Source organism: Heptranchias perlo, chromosome 5 (assembly GCF_035084215.1).
Source record: "Heptranchias perlo isolate sHepPer1 chromosome 5, sHepPer1.hap1, whole genome shotgun sequence".
In the NCBI taxonomy this organism is placed as follows: Eukaryota; Metazoa; Chordata; class Chondrichthyes; order Hexanchiformes; family Hexanchidae; genus Heptranchias; species Heptranchias perlo.
In genome coordinates this window covers 33,315,236-33,337,018 of record NC_090329.1, presented here as the reverse complement: position 1 = coordinate 33,337,018, position 21,783 = coordinate 33,315,236, and the positions used below count along the sequence as shown (strand labels likewise).

Below are 21,783 nucleotides of genomic sequence, written 5' to 3'. Positions count from 1 at the left end.
TGCTCCCCTCTTTGGACAGCCTCCTGCTCCAGGATGCCACGGTCAGCATTCTGGCTGTCCTTCTGACAGTCTTTATCCTTATCCTCACAGGTAGCAAGTACATTGTACCTGTTGGATAGGATCAGTTTCTGCAGATCCTCGTTCTCTATCTCACCTGGGTTCCCTTTACTCTGTACACTATCGGTCACACCAACCCTGTTCTGATCCTGTACCTCTCTACGAGGTGTGACCGAGGTCTAGAGCAAGCTGTCCAGATACTCCTCCCCCTCCCTTATGTGTCGGAGTGTCTCCAACTCACACCCCAGCTCAACGGCTCTGAGCTGGAGAGATTTGAGGTGGAGACATCTATTGCAGATGTGTTCGTTTGGGACATTCTCAACATCCTCAAACCCCCACATATTGCCATCCAGACACACAACCTGCTCTGCCATATCTTAGTCTGTATATATTTATTTATAGATAATTAATTTTTAGTCTTTTTTTGCTTTTTGTAAAAAAAAATTTAGCACTTCCCACTTGGTTCATGATCCACTCTGTGCTTCAGCAACTTTTATTTTATACACCTTTTGAGAACAGCAGTTACAAGTTCTCAAACAGCTTCCAGCTCACAGTAATTCCCTCTATTCAAGCAATCACTTATAGCTGATTGACTGTGAACTGCCACTGACTTGCAATTTCTGTTAACTGTTAACTAACTTGCAGTTTCTTTTAAAGTTTTAAATTAAATTTTAATTTCAATTCACCTACTACTTTACCAGATTTCCACTCTCACCAAATTCTCATGTTCCCACTTGGTTCACGATCCACTCTGTACGATGCGCTCTGTGCTTCAGGATGTTTAGTGTTCTGCAGATATGATTTTGTGTTGATTAGTTCAAAAATTATATTCAGGGCTATGGGTAGGTTATGGTGCTGTCTTTTGACCATTACAAATAAGAACATAAGAAATAGGAGCAGGAGTAGGCCATACAGCCCCTCGAGCCTGCTCCGCCATTCAATCAGATCATGGCTGATCTTCAACCTCAACTCCACTTTCCTGCCCAATCCCCATATCCCTTGATTCCCCTAGAGTCCAAAAATCTATCTATCTCAGCCTTGAATATACTCAACGACTCAGCATCCGCAGCCCTCTGGGGTAGAGAATTCCAAAGATTCACAGCCCTCTGAGTGAAGAAATGCCTCCCCATCTCAGTCTTAAATGGCCAACTCCTTATCCTGAGGCTATGCCCTCTAATTCTAGACTCACCAGCCAGAGGAAACCACCTCTCAATCTTTACCCTGTCAAGCCCCCTCAGAATCTTTTGTTTCAATGTGATCACCTCTCATTCTTCTAAACTCCAGAGAATATAGGCCCATTCTACTCAACCTCTTTAAATTGGGTTTAAATTTAGGCCAGGTAGCGATAAGTGTTTGGTCGGTACGGTTTGGGTTCCAGCTAGGTAGAACCATGTTTACGTGGTTAGAAGAGTAACGTTCTTGCCCAGAAGAGAGTGGTATGCATGCCAGATGTGGGCAGATTATCTCCCAACATTTAAAAATTTAAATGTTAGAAAGCAAGGGGCGGGGGAGAATCCCTGCTCTCCATACAGTTAAATTGAGGTTAGGTGGGTTTACAAAATGCCCACAGCATCCAACGGACCCCTTGAATACTTTGTAAACCAGGTTCGACACCGCACTGGATTTATGCGCCATGTGGTGTCAAGCTGAAGTGAGACAATCCCGTCCAGGAAGTTTCAATCTGCTTTGCTTCAAAGTCAGGTTGGGCCCCGATTCATGGTTTACGCTGTCAGTGTAACATCAGTGTGAAGCTGAAATTGCTTCATACCAATACAAAACTGGCAGTGTCAATGTTCTCTACCTGTTGTAAAAGTTTTGTATGAAATGAGATTGGGGATATCACAACCAATTTTGGTAGGAGGGAGCCCACAGTACAAAACTACTCATCAATCAGTGCAGTTTGGCACTAAATTGGGAAATCTCGCAATTCACAAGGACACCAGATGTGTGAATATTGGTGCTGTAGGAGGGAGCCTTCTGCTGTCGAGTCACCTTGTTGAGATTGAGTAGGGGAAGTTATACTTTACAAAAACTTATCCTACACCTGACAGGCACCAGATGCAAAACGTGAAATAACGTTCCTCAGTAATTTCCTTCATGAGCGTAACATTTGACTTTTTTTCACATATTAGTTATTGAGTCGCTAGCAATTTAAAACATGCTTCAGAAAGCTATTTTTGTTCTTTACAGTCCAGAAAGTTGTTCATGCCAGAAAATGTTGGCCACCATTTTTAATATGTCCCTAATGTGTGAAAGTTGTGCATTTCCAAAAACATTTTACCACACCTACGTGTTCAGACTTGTGTACTCCCTAATGCCCTGTTTAAAAAGTCATTTGGAAACCCGACCAGTTCCCATTTCTGGTTGAGTCCAGTTTGTGGGTGACAGTATAAATGCCCCTTACTCCTCATGAAGCAGATTCTAGCAGACCTATGATCATTTATAGTCTTTAAAATCTGATTCAGGTTTAACTGGGATCTAACTGGAATCGACTTGCATTCAGCTGCATGAAACATGGTGCAAGCAGGACATTAATTGTGGAACTACAGAAAGATTTTGATGCCAAAAATAGCAAAAACATTTGAGGAGTGAAGCCAAGTGTATAAATGACTTATTGAAAGATCATTCATTTTGAAAGGAGAAGGTGAAGTAACTAAAACTAAAGGAGACTTTTACAAGTGGAAAAATAGAGAGGTGAGCTAGCTTTACATGATTTGTGTTTTGATGTGTTATAACAACTTAAGAGCAAGCTTATGTGCTTCAAAAAGCTACTTATCCAAACCGTAGGCTTCTTTGAACCCAAAATATTCAGGCTACCCGTACTTGTGTCTCGCTTTCAAAGTGAAAGTGACTGGAAGGCTGATGGATGTATCTATAAATGTCTGATTACATTTTTGATTTGCCACTAATCACATTAATGGCATTACTGAAATTCAGTTTTTCGTGAAGTTACTTAATACCCTTTTTTTAAAAGGTCATAATCACATTATCTCTTAAATTCATGATTGAAATCATGCTAAATTATTTCATCTTACCCAAAGTGCAGTTAAACTAATGTATTTCAGTACAGTCAAGCTCATTTTGTCTAAATGATTAGTCTTGGGTTATTATATTGCTTAAAATACAGAAAGAGATGAACTGGGAAGATATAAAGTCAAGATGGTGTGGGAAAGAGAGACTTGGAACTTTGCTTTCTTGTATATCGAAGTCAAGTAATGAATGAGCTACTGTGAAGTAACTATTGAACTATGACCATGTTGTTGTTTTTGAGCTCAAAGTGCAGTTTTGCATTGTGACTTAAAGGATTTTCAATTCAAAATTATTGGGGGGAGGGGGATACACCAGTCAGTAGTATTGTTCTATAGAAGCTAGTTGACTTGAAAGGAGAGGTAAACACTTAATTTTAAGAGTTCTTTCCAGTCAGCTGTAATTCAGACTATGAATGAGTGGCACAGCACTGAGCCTAGAATTAGAAGTTTCAATAATCCCAGCTATTAATCAGGAGACTAGTGAAGGACTCATTGGGCTCGATTTTACCAGGCCTGCGGGTTTCCGGCGGGTTGGGTTTCGGGAGCATGGTCAACACGCTCGGTGAAATTAGTGGGTTGCCCGCGCGATCGTAGCAGGCAAACCACTAATTGGAGCCACTTACCTGCTCTTCCGGGCTCCGCGCTGCTGGTCTGCGCGTCGGGCGGGCTGCGCATGCGCAGTACGATCTGTCAGCTGGAGGCTCTCTAGTTAAAGGGGCAGTCCTCCACTGACAGATGCTGCAACCAATAGAACACATTACAGCATGGAGCAGCCCAGGGGGAAGGCTGCTCCCAGTTTAATGATGCCTCACCCCAGGTATCATCAGATGGGGTGAGGAGGAGGGGGAGGACAGAGCTCTTCCACCCGGCGGGCGGGAGGAAGCAGCCTGCCTCTGCCACCAAGAAGGCCTGGCTCGAGGTGGCAGAGGAGGTCACCTGCACCACCAAAAATATCGCCCACCTGCATACAGTGCAGGAGGCGCTGCAATGACCGCAGTAGGTCAGCCACAGTGAGAACACGTAGTCTTTCCCCTACACTCCGTCTGCCACAACACTGCCCCCACCCCACATCTCCTTCGGCACCGCCAACACTACTCTGTCACATCACCCCTCATACCCACTCAAACCCCATCCTCATCTTACCTGCACCTACTCACCTCGCGAGTACTCACCCCGCCACTAACACGTGACCCAATCCTCATCTAATCTCATGGCTCTATCCCATACTCACCCTCTCGTGCATCTCTTTCACGGCCAGCCTCACTCAACCTGCCACCACCTGTGCTGCAGCCACAGGGCATGCATCACATATGTGCAGTAGGCAGCGTAAGGCAAACGTGTCGTGAGCATGAAGGGGATGCACAAGGGTGTTTGAGGGTTTGTCATGGGTGTTACCTATATTGAATTTCAGAACAACTCACATCACACATTATATTGGCACCACCACTGCCATGTCTCCGCGAATCCTGTCTGTTTTGTGCAATAATGCCCACTCCTGGGTATCACTGTGAGGACCCACCACTGATGCCACCCATTGTGTTACTGCAGAGTAGGTGCAGGTGTATTTGCAGGGCTCTTCCGCGCAGATGACAGAGACATCGGCGGTGTACCCGGCTGCACCCTGGAAGGATGCGGTGGAGAAGTTGTGGAGGGCAGTGGTGACTTTGGCAGCGACAGGTAAGCAGATGGTGCTGGGGCCAGCCAGGAGCAGCTCGGCATGAAAGAGGCTGCAGATGTCCACGACTACATGTCGAGTGAATCTGCGCCTCCGTGTGCACTGCTGCTCGGAGAGGTCCGGGGAGCTGCGCCTCGGTCTGTGGACCCTGTGGCGAGGGTAGTGCCCTCTGCGACGCGTCTCTCTCTGCGGTAGCCCTCCCTCCTGCTGTAGAGGTGGATGTGTCACAGCACTCTGTTGTGGAGCTCCACGTGTCAGAGGTGGACGGCGTGGATGGCGAGGCTGGTGATGCTGTTCGCCCTCCGAGGGGGTCATGACTGCAGCTACGGCGGCCCCCATCCACAATATGTACATCTGAGGGGGTCCGCAAGGTAGGTACATGTCTCCGGACCCCGGGGTGAGTGTGCAGGTTGGTGACTTTGACCGTCAGGAGGGGGGTGGTGGAGGCCACACTTTGTCCCAAGTGACAGAGCGGCCTCCTGCAATGGCTGAGGGTCTCCCCCCACCACCTGTCAAATGGACCTTTGCAGCTGCCACAGGCTGACGGCTGCAACACGTCCAGTTCAACTAGGACTGTTTCCCCCAGTGTGTGAAACAGTCCCATGTTTCTCCAAAATCACACACAGTCCCTTAATCAGGTCAGTTAATGACCTGAACAAGCAAAATAAATACACTCAAGTGGCATCCCGCTGGCTTTAATTGCCTGCGGGATTCCCACCAGCGGGGGCTGCGCACGCACCCCCGCACGTCATCGGGGAACCCGGAAGTGGGCGGGATCGTGGCGCGATCCGGTCACGTGCCTGAATATCGGGATTTTCGGGCCCCCCCCCCCCCCCCCCCCCCCCCCCGCTGGAAACGCACAGGAAACCCGCCGGTAAAATCGAGCCCATTATGTCTGAATCTGGCACAGTATTAAATTGCAATATTGTTTTTCTAAGCACATCCTTTTTTTCCCCCCGGTGCAGTATTTTAACGGAATCTTTTACTTTATTCTCCAGACTGCAGGACCAGAGGGCAATTCAATGCGCTGTCACACCACTTCCGTGGCAAACGTTCGCCTAAATACAGCTTCCGGGATGAAACCCCGTTAAGAAAAATGAAAAGCCTGTCACGTTCCAGGTTCATTTCAGTTAACAACTGAGTTCTGTTGCGTAATGTGTTAGTTTGGGTATGAGGAGGATATCGGAAACTGAGAATAAATTGCAAAGTATTTCAAATGTCTCAACAAAAGCTGGGATTAATAATGACAGGGGACTTTCAAGAACTTCAAATTAACATTGTTGTGCTCCCAATCCCTAGCTAGCCTGAGTTTAAAAGTCCAGATAATTTAATGTTTTCTTTTGATTTCTGTTAATGGATTTTTAATATTTTTATCTCGATGTCTTTTTTTAATTCTCGGGATGTGAGAGGCACTGGCAAGGCCTCGTTTATTGCCCATCCTTAGTTGCTCCACAAACGTGGTGGTGGGCCTTCTCCTTGAGCTGTGCTGTGTACTCTTGCCTTTTTCGAAAATTGAAAAGACTTATGAAAATGTATCTGTTTAGATTATCTGTGGCATTGGTGCAACCATGAAGGGAGCAAGAGGATTGGGTGCTTCTGGGGCTTTAAAGCCTGAAGCCACTTTAGACGTCAGTAGCAGCTCAGTTGGTAGCACTTTCGTCTTTGTGTCAGAAGGTTGTGGGTTCAAGTCTCACGGTCGGAGGTAACTGCTTTCGGATGAGGCTCTGTCTGCCCTCTCAGGTGGACATAAAAGATCCCATGGCACTATTTCGAAGAAGAGCAAGGGAATTCTCCCTGGTGTCCTGGCCAATATTTATCCCGCAATCAACATCACTAAAACAGATTATCTGGTCATTATCTCATTGTTGTTTGTGGGACCTTGCTATGCGCAAATTGGCTGCCACATTTCCTGCACTACAACAGTGACTACACTTCAAAAACATACTTCATTGGCTGTAAAGCGCTTTGGGAAATCCTAAGGCCATGAAAGGCACTATATAAATGCAAGTTCTTTCTTTCTTTCTTTCTTAAAGGGACAGACACAATTAAAAGCCCTTAAAGATTTTTTTTTTATTATTATCGTTTGGGACAGTATATTTTAAATTAGCAGCTGACAGTTTTAGAGAATGGTAAAATCCATTTTAGCTGTTATTTGCATTTGCATTATGCAACGTTATTGTCTATTTAAATGTGCCATCCCCTGTGAATGAGTGCATGCTGCGGTCCCATGGCTGGGATGGCATCACCACCCCAAGCAGGAGTCTGGATGTCCTTACAATTTGCCATGGAGGGAGTTTGTAGAAGGTTAGCACCATGATGACCAGCAGTAAGTAGAGGCACAGGGAAAGCTAGTGAGTGTGAAGAATTATGCCATGGCAGTGGGAGGAGGGTGCTGGTTTGACTGTGAGGCATATCTTTTTATTCAAGATAGCATGGAGTGGTTTTATGGGTAGAGGAGGAAGGATGTCAAGGCCTTAGAGAGGGTGCAGAAGAAATTTACTAGAATGGTAGCAGGGATGAATGACTTCAGTTATGTGCAGAGACTAGAAAAACTGGGGTTGTTCTCCTTAAATTAGAGACGGTTAAGGGGAAATTTAATGGAGGTTATGAAAATTATGAAAGGTTTTGATAGAGTAAATAGGGAGAAACTATTCCCACTGGCAGGAGGGCCGGTAACCAGAGTACACAGATGAACCAGAGGGGAGATGAGGGGAAATTTTTTTACACAGCGAGTTGTTGTGACCTGGAATGCATGCCTGAAAGGGTGGGGGAAGCAGATTCAGTAGTAACTTTCAAAAAGGAAATTGGTTGTATACTTGAAAAGGTCAAAATTCCAGGGCTATGGGGAAAGAACAGGGGAATGGGACTAATTGGATAGCTCTTTCAAAGAGCCAGCACAGGCACGATGGGCCGAATGGCCTCCTTCTGCACTGTAAGGTTCTGTGTCCTTCAAGTCCTGCCCCATTTCAGGAAATCTTTCACAAAGGATTCCAACCCACAATCCCTGAACAGGAATTTAAACATTTTGACATTATTCGGCACGTGGTCGTCTGCTCTGGTTCATTCCCTTGGTCATCAACTGTGAATCAGTGATCTCCTCATGTCTTTATGGCCACAACATTGAAACAATCCATTGATTCTTTCCTTGACTTGGGTGCAGAGACAGTTGGCAGTAGCCTTTCACCATCCACAATGCATCTTGCAAGCATTCTACCTAGCTTCAGCAGCACATACACAAAAGTTTTAATGATGGAGAAGATTATCATGGCCCCTGTGCGAGGATGAAATGTAAATTTGTGAAGTTTTCCATATTTTTTTCAATTAGTTGCAGCAGCGAGGAGCTTGGGGTCTTTCTGGATGAATAAGCCAAGATGGGCCAAATGGCCTTCGTCATCCCTAATTCTCTTATGAACTTCCAGGCACCTCATTCTATCAACATGACCAGCCCAGTTGTGAATAAATTAATATTTAAGTAGCTAAAAATAGCAAAATTAGTTATATACTTTTGTTTACATATGATTGTTACTAATGTGATCTTATTTTTTTTTAAATTCCTTGCAGTTCTCTGATGAATGCATTTCACGCTGATAATGTAACCGTCTCATTGAAATCTGCCGCTAAAAAAGATGATGCAGTCATAAATGATTTCCAGGACTTTGTGACTGAAATACAAAAAACAATTGCTGGTCTTCAAAATCAGGTAGGGATATATTTATATATGAAAGCGTTTTAGTTTTCTTTGGTTGTCATTTGCATAAATGATTTGGAGATAGGCGCAAGAGAAAACATTACTAAAGTTTGCTGAAATCAAATTCGGGGGCATAGCAAATTGTGAGGAAGAATGCAGGAGGAAATAGATGGGTTAGTGGAGTGGGCAGATAGTGCAGACGCAGTTCAGTGCAGAAAAATGTGAAGTATATTTAGAGGGAAAAGAACAGTGAAAGAAAATATATACTAAATGGCTAAGATTCTCAACAGAGTGGAGGAACAGAGATATCTAGGACTGCAGATATATAACGGAAGAAATTGGTCCATATCGCACAAAATTCACATTGAAGGGGGACCAATTTCCAAATTGGCAACCAGCAACTTCCGAGTACCCAGGCCGCCCGCCTAAAACAGGAGTTGGGGCCTTGAATATGCTAAACAGGTGTCTAACGCCCGTTTAAGGATCCCAATGCCAAATCCGGCAAAAATTAAGTTGAGCAAGATAAAGGAACTTGCTTCCCCCACTCCCCACCTGCCACCCCCATCCCAACGTTGCTGCCTGTGCCAATAGGTGCCTGAAAACCTGGCTGATGCCATCTCAGTATTTCTCAGCAGTCCTAAAACTAGTACACAGTTAAACTAGAGGAACTGACCTGTACTCCCTAACAGGCCTACAAAAGGGTGACAACAGAGATTGTATTTATTTTCTAGCTGAACGTTGTGGCACCATGCTGCAACTGCTTTCAAAGCCTATAAGTGAGTCATACGCAGGCTTTGATACTTAGACCTAGATATGACTGTTGGCAATATCAGCAGGCAAATGTTTACTAGGTTCCATATGAGATTCCCCTGTCTGCTACTTCAAAAGATATTAACCCATTTTACAATAAACATATTAAGCATTGGTCCACTAAGATGGTCAACAATAATGTCTAGGTCTAAAGTGTTGAACTTATTTTCAGTTACCCCACTTGCAAATGTCATTCCATTTAAGAATAGTTTTTTTACAAATGACAGAACCTTGACTGGCAAAACTGTAGAGTTTTGAGTTTAATGAGTTTAGTAACAAAGCTGTCGAGTAAAATATTGGTTCTGATGCTTCGTTTTGTGGACAAAGGGAGCTTTGTGCTCACCAAAGTGTGGAGAACTGCAAAGGGAAATGAATAATTTTCCTTGTTACGCCTCATAATATGCTGTACTAGCGAGACACTATTTTGTCTCCATCTTCCTGGCCAGTTTGGTCATGGCTTTTTAGTGGCAGACAGTGATCTCTTTGCTTCTAATTTACTGACTATTTCATATCTGTCCACAGATTAAAAAACTTGAAGGGCGTCTCAGTAAATCTGGCTGCACTGATGGAAAGGCAAGAGAACGCTTCAATGACGAGGAGTGGAAGGAGGACTCCTGCACCACCTGCAAATGCAAGGTAAGACTGCAGATGTTTGGTAGCAGCAGTACCTTTTTAAACCAGCGCAATTTGTGGTACTGATCATGGATTCACAACACACAACCCCCAAATATTTTAATTGCATTTGGTGAAATTGTACAGAAATTGCATTCAGCTTCTTCAAAAAAGAGTTATACGGAATAATCCAGATTTATCTGCATGGTTTTGCTAAGAATTGTTCTGGTCTAATGCTTTGAGCCTGGAATATAGTTAGTTAATAGCTGATCCTCCTAATACCTCCTTGGAATAGTCCCAGAGAAATGTTGCAGACAATAGGGCCAATTTTGCAACCCTTACAACTTACATTTGTGCTTTTACTGAAGGGTGGCCTTTAGCTGCATTAGGATCACCCATCTCTTTCAAAGGGAGCAGTGTCGCCCACATGCCTCCACTGTGCCATTGCCAACAATTAGTCCATTTTTCTGCCACCACCACAGCTTCCCCTTTAATGGCATGCTGCAGCCCATGTAAGAGCTGCTGCCTTGCCAGATCTTGTGCTTCCTGTCCAAGTGTGCAACAGGCCATGCTCTTTGGGGAAGCGCTTTTTGAGTTACTTCAAGTCTACAGCACAGAAACAGGCCATTCGGCCCAACTTGTCTCTGCTGGCGTTTATGCTCCACATACCCTTCTATTCCTTTCTCCCTCGTGTGCTTGTCTAGCTTCCCCTTAAATGCATCGATGCTATGTGCCTCAGCTACTCCTTGTGCTAGTGCGTTCCACATTCTTACCACTCTTTGGGTAAAGAAGTTTCTCTCTGAATTCCCTATTGGATTTATTGGTGACTATTTTATATTTCTGACCTCTAGTTTTGGAATCCCCACGATTGGAAATATTTTCCCTACGTCTACCCTATCAAATCCTTTCATTATCTTAAAGACCTCTATCAGGTCACCCCTCAGCCTTCTCTTTTCTATAGTCTGTTCAGCCTGTCCTGATAAGTATATCCTCTCAGTCCTGGTATCATCTTTGTGAATCTTTTTCCTTCTCCAATGCCTCTATATCCTTTCTACAATATGGCGACCAGAACTGTGCACAGTACTCCAAGTGTAGTCTAACCAATGTTCAATACAAGTTTAACATAACTTCTCTGCTTTTCAATTTGATCCCTCTAGAAATGCACTCCAGTGCTTGGTTTGCCTTTTTTTTATGGCCTTATTAACCTGTGTCACTACTTTTAGTGATTTGTGTATCTGTACCCCGAGATCCCTTTGCTCCTGTACCCCTTTAGATTTTTATTATCCAAGCAGTATGTGGCCTCTTATTCTTCCTACCAAAAGGCATCACCTCACATTTCTCTCTATTGAAATCCATTTTCCATTTACACATCCATTCTGCAAGTTTATTAACATTGTCTTGCATTTTGAAGCGTTCTTTAATTGTATTAACTATACCTCCCAATTTGGTGTCGTCTGCAAATTTTGAAATTGCACTTTCAATTCCTGAGTCCAAATTGTTAAGTTGTGAACAACAGTGTTCCCAGCACCAATCCCTGTGGTACACCACCTCCCACCTTTTGTCAGTCTGAGTACCTACCCTTAACCCCTACTCTCTGTTTTCTGTTTTGTAGCCAGCTTGCTATCCATTTTGCTACCTGTCCCCTGACTCCACATGCGCTGAACTTACTCTTGAGTCTACAGTGTGGTACCTTATCGAAGGCCTTTTGAAAATCCAAATATATTACACGACTACATTACCCTCGTCTACTCTTCCTGTTACTTCTTCAAATAATTCAATAAGTTTATCCAAGCATGACTTTCCCTCCTGAAATCCGTGCTGACTATCTTATATTTTCGTTTTCTAGATGTTTTTCTATCACATCTTTGAGTAAAGATTCCATTATCTTTCCTACCACCGACTTGAGCTAATTGGTCTATAGTTCCCTGGACTCGTTCTATCTCCCTTTATAAATATCGGAATGACATTAGTTGTCCGCCAGTCCTCTGGTACTATTCCCTTCTCTAATGAATTTTTATATATATGTAATAGTGACTCTGCTATCTCTTCCCTAACTCCTTTTAATTTGCGTGGATGCAATCTCTCCAGACTTGGGGTTTTATCCTCTCTAAGTTTGATTAATTTATCAATTATCTTCCCCCTTTTTATCTTAAATGTCTTTTTATCTTTTTTGATCTCATCTTCTGATGTCTGGCCCACATTGTTAGTCTCTGGTAAATACTGAGGCAAAGTAGCTATTCAATATTTCTGCTATTTTGTGGTCATTACCTGTGAGTTTATCTTGTGCATCCCTTAGTGGCCCTAACTCTATCCTGGTTTTTCTTTTTCTTTTTATGTGTCTCTAGAACACTTTAATATTTCTTTTTATATTCCTTGATAATTTAATTTTGTATTCTTCTTTGCTTTCCGAGTTTTTTTTTGACTTCTTTCCTAACCTCTTTGTTTTCCCTTTTGTCATCCTCTCCTTTATTGTCTACGTACTTAAAAAATGCCTTTTTCTTCAGTTTCAATTTTTCCCTTGTCTCTTTATTCATCCGTGGTGTTTTATTATTGGCTAGTTTGTTCTTGTTTTTTAGAGGAATATATTTCTCCTGAACTCTACTGATCATCGTTTTAAATATTTCCCATCTCCTTGTCTGTTGGAAGTTTTTTTGCCAGTTTACCTTCCCTAGTTCCATTCTCATCCCCTCAAAATTAGATTTTTCCAATTTGTTTTCCAGTCTTTGGCTTACATTATGTCTTTCTCAATCATTATTTTAAATCTTATTATGTTATGATCATTATTGTCTAGATGTTCCCCTATGGTAACTTCTCTTATCTGCTCCGGTTCATTTCCCATTACTAGATCTAGCAGTGATTCCTTTTTTGTTGGACTTCTGACATACTGAGTAAGAAAGGAGTCCTGTACACGCTGTTCAAAAGCTCCCTTCCCCTTTTCCTACCTCTTCTTGCCAGTTTATTTGGGGGTAGTTGAAATTTCCCTTGATTATTATTTGATGTTTTTTCCTCATTTCATAGATTTGTCTACATATTTCATCCTCCACACCCCTTCCACTATTCAGTGGTCTGTAGAATATACCTATTAACATGATCAATCCCTTCTTATCCTTTATCTCAATCTATATGGATTCTGTTTCTATCTTAATGTTACTTATGTCCCTTTTTTCTATTGTCATTATGTTGTCTCTAATTAGTACAGCTACACGCACCCCCCCACCACCACCACCACCACCAAGCTGCTTCTTCCCTATCCTTTCTAAATACGTTATATCCTACAATATTTAACTGCCAGTCCTGTTCTTTATCGGATCATAGAAAGGTTACAGCACGGAACGAGGCCATTTGACCCATCGAGTCCGCGCTGGCTCTATGCACGAGCAATCCAGCTAGTCCCACTCCCCCACCCTATCCCCGTAGCCCTGCACATTTTTTCCCTTCAAGTACTTATCCAGTTCCCTTTTGCAGGCCATGATTGAATCTGCCTCCACCACTACCTCGGGCAGTGCATTCCAGATCCCAAACGCTGCGTAAAAAAGTTTTTCCTCATGTCACCTTTGGTTCTTTTGCCAATCACCTTAAATCTATGCCCTCTGGTTCTTGATCCTTCCTCCAATGGGAACAGTTTCTCTATATCTACTCTGTCTAGACCCTTCGTGAATTTGAATACCTCTATCAAATCTTCTCTCAACCTTCTCTATTCTAAGGAGAAAATCCCAGCTTCTCCAGTCTATCCACGTAATTTAAGGCCCTCATCCCTAGAATCATTCTAGTAAATCTCCTCTGCACCCTCGCTAGGGCCTTCACATCCTTCCTAAAGTGCAGTGCCCAGAATTGACCACAATACTCCAGGTGTGGCGAACCAGTGTTTTATAAAGGTTCAACATGACTTCCTTGTTTTTGTACTCTATCCCTCTATTTATAAAGCCCAGGACCCCATATGCTTTTTTAACCGCTTTCTCAACCTGTCCTGCCACCTTCAACGATTTGTGCACAAATACCCCCAGATCTCTCTGTTCCTCTACCCCTTTTAGAATTGTGCCCTCTAGTTTATATTGCCTCTCCTCATTTTTCCTACAGAAATCCATCACCTCGCATTTTTCCACGTTAAACTTCATCTGCCACGTGTCTACCCATGCCATCAGCATGTCTATATCCTCTTGAAGTCTATCACTATACTCCCCACTGTTCACTATCCTTCCAAGCTTTTTGTCATCTGCACATTTTGAAATTGTGCCCCGTACTCCCAAGTCCAAGTCATTAATATATATCAAGAAAAGCAGTACTACAATACTACAAAATGCTGCGGTACAGAGGGATCTGGGTGTCCTTGTACATGAAACACAAAAAGTCAACATACAGGTGCAGCAGGTAATCTGGAAGGCAAACAGAATATTGGCATTTATTTCTAGGGGATGGAGTATAAAAGCAGGGAAGTCATGCTACAACTGTACAGGGTGCTGGTGAGACCACACCTGGAGTACTGCGTACAGTTCTGGTGCCCTTAACTAAGGAAGGACATACTTGCATTGAAGGCATTTCAGAGAAGGTTCACTAGGTTGAGTCTGGGTATGGAAGGGTTGTCATATGAGGAAAGACTAAAAGGTTGGGTCTATACTCATTGGAGTTTAGAAGAATGAGAGGAGATCTTATTGAAACATTTAAAATACTGAGGGGACTCGATAGGGTAGATGCTGAGAGGATGTTACCCCTCATGGGGGAATCTAAAACTAGGGGGCATAGTCTCAGAATAAGGGGTCGCCCGTTTAAGACGGAAATGAGGAGGAATTTCTTCTCCCAGAGGGTCGTGAATCTTTGGAATTCTTTACCCCAAAAAGCTGTGGAGGCCGAGTCATTGAATACATTCAAGGCTGAGTTAGACAAATTTTTGATCAGCAAGGGAGTCAAAGGATATGGGGAAAGGGCGGGAAAGTGGAGTTGAGGTAAAAATCAGATCAGCCATGATCTCATTAAATGGTGGAGCAGGCTTGAGGGGTCGAATGGCCTACTCCTGCTCCAATCTCTTATGGTCTTATGGCCCCAGCACGATCCCTGGGGAACAGCACTGCAAACCTCCCTCCAGTCCGAAAAACAACCATTCACCACCACTCTCTGTTTCCTGATATTTAACCAATACTGTATCCATGTTGCTATTGTCCCCTTTAAACCATGGGCCACAATCTTAATAGCAAGCCTACCAAGTGGCACTTTATCAAACGCTTTTTGAAAATCTATCTCCACCACATCAACTGCATTGCCCTCATCTACCCTCTCTGTTACCTCATTAAAAAACTCTATCAAGCTGGTTAAACACGATTTGCCTTTAACAAATCCATGCTGGCTTTCCTTAATCAATCCACACTCATCCGAGTGACTGTTAATTCTGTCCCGGATTATCGTTTCCAAAAGTTTCCCCACCACCGAGGTTAAACTGACTGGCCTATAGTTGCTGGGTTTATCTTTACACCCTTTTTTGAGCAAGGGTGTAACATTTGCAATTCTCCAGTCCTCTGGCTTCACCCCGATATCCAAGGATGTTTGGAAGATTTTGGCCAGTACCCCCCCTTCCCTCAGCATCCCAGGGTGCATCCCATCCGGAACAGGTGACTTATCTATTTTAAGTACAGCTGGCCTTTCTAGTACCTCTTCTTTCTCAATTTTTATCTTCCTTTACCGAGACTGTGGCAGCATCTTCTTCCATGGTAAAGACTGATGCAAAGTATTCATTTAATACCTCTGCCATGCCCGCTGCCTTCATGAGTAGTTCTCCTTTATGGTCCCTAATTGGCCCCACCCCTCCTCTTACTACCTGTTTACTGTTAACATGTCTGTAGAAGACTTTTGGATTCCCTTTTATGTTGTCTGCTAGTCTATTCTCATACTCTCTCTTTGCCCCTCATTTCCTTTTTCACTTCCCCTTTGAACTTTCTATATTCTCTCTGGTTGGCACTTGTGTTTTTTTTATTCGTTCATGGGCTGTGGGTGTTGCTGGCAAGGCCAGCATTTATTGCCCATCCGTAATTGCCCAGTGTTATCAACCTGACAACCTAGCCGTGTTTGTTATCCCTCCTAAATCTGGCTCCTTACTACGAATTATTGCCTCCAGTTCCCTCATTTTGTTTCAGATGCTGTGCACATTGCTGTACAGGCAATTTAATTTGTTTTTAATAATTGTCCCCCTCACTTTATTTTTAACAGTCATTTTGTATAACTGTATCTGTTCCCTGACCGTTTATATTACCCTTATTCCTTACCTTGGTCTGACCTTTACTCTCATCTTCTATTTCTTTTATCTTCAGACTTGTTATTTTCACCAGACCCCTCTCTTCTCCCCACCGCCAACCCTGTCTTACTAGTTTAAAGTCCTATGGACAGCCCTTTTTATTCTTTCCGCTAAAACACTGGTCCTATTCCGGTTCAGGTGGAGCCCGTCCCAGCGGTACAGCTCCTTCCTGTCTCAGTACTAGTGCCAGTGTCCCATGAAATGGAACCCCTCCTTCCCACACCAGTTTTTCAGCCACACGTTCTCCTTCCTGATCTGTCTATCCCGATGCCAATTAGTTCGGGTAGTAATCCTGAGATTACCACCTGTGAGGTCCTGTTTTTTAATTTAATTTAATTTAATTTTTAACTTCTGATATTCTCTTAGCAGGACCTCCTTCCTTTTCTTCCCTATGTCATTGGTCCCAACATGGACCACGGCAACTGGATCTTCCCCCTCCCTTTCAATGTTCCTCTCCTGTTGCTCTGAGATGTCCTTTACCCTTGCACCAGGTGGGCAATACACCCTCCTGGACTCTCGGTTGTGACTGCAGAGGACGCTATCTATCCCCCTAACTATCATATCCCCTATGACTACAACCTTTCCATTCTGCTCCTACCCGTCCCCCCAGGACTGCCTTCTGCGCTATGGTGCCATGGTTAGCGTTCTGGCTGTTCTCCCCGCAGCCTGCATCCTTATCCTCACAAATAGCGAGTACATTGTACCTGTTGGATAGGACCAGTGTCTCCGGGACCTCCTTCTGTACCTCCCTTTGATTCCCCTTACCCTGCTGACTAGTAGTCACTCTCCCCTTCCCGTACCTGTGCTTTGCTCTGAGGTGTGACTGTGGAGAAAACGATCCAAAAATTCCTCCCCCTCCCTTATGTGTTGGAGTGTCTCAAGGACTCTGAGCTGGAGTGTCTCAAGACAGAGACATTTCCTGCAGATGTGACAATCCAGGACTACGAATAATTACTCTGATTACTTATTTATATATTTATCTATTTACTGTTGCCCCTTGATTTAAATTACTTAGCACCTTCATCCTCCTATACACCTAATTCCCACTCACCAAATTCCCATTGTCACTCTGTTTAACAAGCCACTCCATTTAACAGATTCACCCAACTCTCACCGAGCTTTGCTTAAAGCACTATGCAAATTAGGGGCAAGAACTCCCATCACAAAGTTCAGCATGGCGTGCCCTTTGAGCTATTGGTGCCAAGGACTACCCTGACCACATTTTTGTCATTCTTGCAAAATCAAGGCTTGTGTGTCTTTCATTCGCCCGTATAGGTCAAGTTTTTTTTAAAAAAATAAGTTGCACAACATGTCCTTTCACTTATTGTTCAGCCTTTTCAAGAAAGTCTGTGTTGCATTCAGAAGTGAAAAGTCATTCAAAAAACCCTTACTTGACATAAGCCAGAGGTTAGAGTCTGATTAAACTCCAGTGAGAAAACAAATAATTAAGAACAGTAAGAAACTAGTTACACTTTAGGAGACTTTCTGTAGGGCTGGGATGCAGCACTTGATTTGACTTCAATTGTAGTTGAAACAAAATCTTTTTATAGAATGGTTACAGCACAGAAGGAGGCCATTTGGCCCGTCGAGGCTGGCAGGTTTTCTGCACTAGCAATCCAGTTAGTCCCACTCCCCCGCCCTTTCCCCATAGCCCTGCAGATTTTTTCCTTTCAAGTACTTATCCAATTCCCGTTTGAAAGCCATGATTGAATCTGCTTCCACCATTCTTTCAGGCAGTGCATTCCAGATCATAACTATCCCCGGCGTAAAAAAAGTTTTTCCTCATGTCGCCTTTGGTTCTTTTGCCAATCACTTTAAATCTGTGTTCTCTGGTTCTCGTCCCTTCTGCCAATGGGAACAGTTTCTCTCTATCTTCCCTGTCTAGACCTCTCATGATTTTGTACACCTCTATCAAATCTCCTCTCAACCTTCTCTGCTCTAAGAACAATCCCAGCTTCACCAGTCTATCCGTGTAACTGAAGTCCCTCATCCCTGGAACCATTCTAGTAAATCTGCTTTGTATTTCAGGAAGGACAGCTTACCTGCTTCATTGAAACATGCCCACCAGCCAGTTGTGCAAATCCTGAGAAGATGGAAGGAGTTTGCTGTCCAGCCTGTGCAGAACAAACCTTGAAACAAGATGAGAAGTCCTAAACCCTCGCTGCAGGACTGGAGGGGATAGGCTGTCCTTTTTATTGTACAATGAATTGTGATGTCTGGATATCAGTATGAATACAGTGTGCTTTCAAAACTACCCATGAGTATTCAGTCAGAAATGCAAAGAAAACATCAATTTGAAGAAATCCCAAGAAATATTTTTAAGAAGTGCTCGAATGCATGCTTCATGTTAACTGATTTTAAGTCAGTAACATAGTTAAACATTATATGTGCATGTACCATGTATGTACTGTCAGAGAACCACAATACAAAAGTATTGAAAGGGAAGTAGTATGTTATATATGACAGGGTGATTTCAATTTGTCTGCCATGTTTTCCTGGTAAGAAGCTTCTCAGGTTAGAAATGCCGAAACGAAAAGTGGTGCTACATGTATTTTCTTGTATATGACATTATAGTGAATAGCAGGCGATAACGTACCATAACATTTCCAAACTACTTTATTTGCTTAAAAGCAAAAACTATCTCAAGAACTCCTCTAGCTCAGCATATATATGTTTATGTGCCTTTTTTCTTTTGAATGAGTGTGAGAAAATGTTTCGGAGGAGAACAAAACCATTAAAGGAGTGGTTTTATATATATATATATTATTTTTTACTCTGTTATAGAGCCCCAGATATTTTGTGTGCTAAAAACCTAGAGCCTTTCACTCTCCCAAGGTGCTGAGACTTGTAGGCTGTTCTTTTAGTTACTGTGGCTCTGCTTGGAAATAATGTGAAAATGTTATTTGTACTTGTTTGGACGTTTGATACATAGATGCCTACTAATTTGCAGATTGGTGTACATACTACATTGAAAAAGCGCCTGTGCTGTTTCACTAATTGGCACTATTTGTCTGTGTTCTATCACAATGGGTAAGAGAATTTTTTGTCAATCTAGGTTAGAAGATTTAAAGAAGGAATCTGTTTTTACTCTTTGTGGCCTGGCTACTGAATTTTCAGCTCTAACCATTACACCTTATTGGATTTATGGCATTTTGCACTTCTTAATTTTTTTGGATTACTGTTTTTATGTACGAGTAGATTTTTTTTTACATTGTAGTAATCTGTTACTGTATACAGACATAAGAAATGGTTGGGAGGAGGGAGGTCCATAAAAGGGGTTTCTTGCTCCCTGATTATTCATTGAAAAGCTATGCTAACCAGTGAAACAGTATTAAATGCCAAACATTTCCAAACATTTATTGTTAGGAAGAATTTTTATTTATTTACTCAGTCGGATGCTAATTGGTCACTTTTAACCATCAATGAAGGACATCTAATAGCTTTTTAAAAAAAATCATACCTCAACCTTTCATTTATGGTGCTATTTGATTTTAAGGCAACATTCTCATGTTACTTTAAAAAAAGTAACCATATTTGTAATATGCCAACCTATATCTCAGATTTGTTAACAAGGAACCCCTTTTAATTTATGTTTTTTTTTAATATTCGGAAATGGTTTGGGGCAGAAAAATCAGTGCATCACAGCAGCAACAAAACCTCACGTGATTTAAAAAATTTTTTTTAGTAAGTCTTGGCAAAAACGTTGAGCTATCAACTATTTACAAGAGAAGTTAAATTTCACGGCTGTCAATGTAAAGATACTGGCCATTTTTTTCAGTGGTTCTTGGATACAAAGGAGCAATGTAGTATTTTGAAAAATATTTAAGTATCTTCTCTGCTTTTTTAAAAAAAAGTCACCTAGGTTTCATTTTTGTTTGCATGTCTGTTTTTTTTTTGTCTTGGGAGCATGCAAAGAGCAGGCACGATGGGCCGAATGGCCTCCTGTGCTATGTGATTCTATGCAGGCTATGATACTGATGAATGAATTGTTCTGCTGGAACAATATGAGGCAATTCTGCTGCTTTGTTTCTTATTTTCTCTTTCATAACAGCAGTGCTGATTTAATTTTTATACTGACCATTGTCCTCTTTGAATTTGTTCACATTGTTCTGAGACTCAGAGTCTTAATAGCCATGTTGCTTTAATGAGACAGAACAGGAGAACAGCCTATGCTCTTTATATTGCATAAAACAATAAATTTACCAAAGAGATGTTTGCACTGTGTAATACATTTGTATGAACCAAATTAAACAGACCACATTATCCGAAGTATGCAGTGTCATTTTCCTAGTGTCACTCAGTTACAGTTAGCACATAATGGTCATTTACAGGTGCTAGTGGAATAACCATTCTGCTTCGTTTACAGATGGTGTTTGTTGGCATTCTGTTTCATTCAACATCATTCACGATAACATCATTTACACAGATGACACTTGTGGAATAACCAGTGCTGGGTAATAAAATATCTCACAGTATTTCAAGGAAATCTGAAAAGTTTTACACACAGGAAAAGTAAGTTGTGGCTTTCCTGTATCATTTTAAATATATCCTGCTGCTTGTAACTCAGTATTTTTTTTAATTGAGACACCAAGGTGAGTGGATAATCCCCATCGGACAGCATCAAAGGAAGTAGATAAGGTAAATCAGGAAATGATTGAGTGATGCCGAACTTGGATTTTAACAGCCTGAATATTATCAGAAGGAAGTAAAGAATTCATATTTTTAAGGGCCTGGGAAAGAATGAGTTTGAATAGAATTCTGTGAATTGAGCCTACATTTTAGTACAGTGAGGATGTGGGGAGGAAGAACGGATGTTAGGATAGTGCATTTGTAGATTAGGAAGGAAAGGATAGGAATGTTTGGAGGGATACTGGCTGTAATAGCATTGATTAAAATATAAAATAAAGACACAAGAAAGGTTGTGATTGAGAGAGGCAGATTGGAGGCCATCATTGACAAGAGAGGCTGTTTGTCAGATGATGCATTTTACTGTATTCAGAGTATGAGAGAGGTATTGAATGCTACTCGTATATCTAGGATAGTTTTCTATGTCTTGGACAAACTTGAGGTTTATAGGGAACTAAGAGATGTTGAGGGGTTATTCACTTAATTATGAGAGTGTGGTTAAAAATTTAAAAAAAATAATTTTGAAAAGACTTGCTGATACTCATGCCTTCAGTGACTTGAGATTATGTGACATCTCATGCTCATATGTGTGTGTTTTTTAATTTTTTTCTCAGGATATGGGTAGCATTGGCAAAGCCATATTTATTGCCCATCACTGGTTGCCCTAAGGGCATTAAGAATCAACCACATAGTATGAGACAGGTGTCACATGTAAGCCAGGCTGGACAGGGGTAACAGGTCCCCTTCCCGGAAGGAGATTTGACATTAGGGAACCAGTTGAGTTTTTACAACAGTCCAGCAACTTTCATGTTCTTTGTTCTGGTGCCAGCCCTCAAGTTACCAGATTTATTTAATTCAGTTTCAAAATTTGCCATGTTGGGATTTGAATACAGCACAGAAGGAGGCCATTCAGCCCATCATTGAAAGAGCTTCTCAGTTAGTCCTGTTCCCCAATTCTTTCCCCATAGCCCTGCAAATTTTTCCCCTTCAAATATTTATCTAATTC

At 42.2% G+C, this 21,783-nt stretch overlaps 1 protein-coding gene and 1 pseudogene across 2 annotated transcripts in view; both read left to right on the top strand.

The window, feature by feature from the left end:
- Positions 1-20,420, top strand: part of LOC137321677 (peroxidasin homolog) — a 245,329-nt gene extending 224,909 nt beyond the window's left edge. For both annotated transcript variants that reach the window (XM_067984201.1, XM_067984200.1), the window contains 4 exons: positions 5,760-5,880; positions 8,323-8,461; positions 9,782-9,895; positions 18,180-20,420. In XM_067984201.1, the coding sequence (XP_067840302.1) occupies positions 5,760-5,880; positions 8,323-8,461; positions 9,782-9,895; positions 18,180-18,305 (500 nt within the window). In that variant the 3' untranslated portion in view covers positions 18,306-20,420. The remainder of the gene's footprint in view (positions 1-5,759; positions 5,881-8,322; positions 8,462-9,781; positions 9,896-18,179) is intronic.
- On the top strand, positions 7,977-8,077 carry LOC137322389 (U6 spliceosomal RNA; annotated as a pseudogene).
- Positions 20,421-21,783: the final 1,363 nt, after the last annotated feature.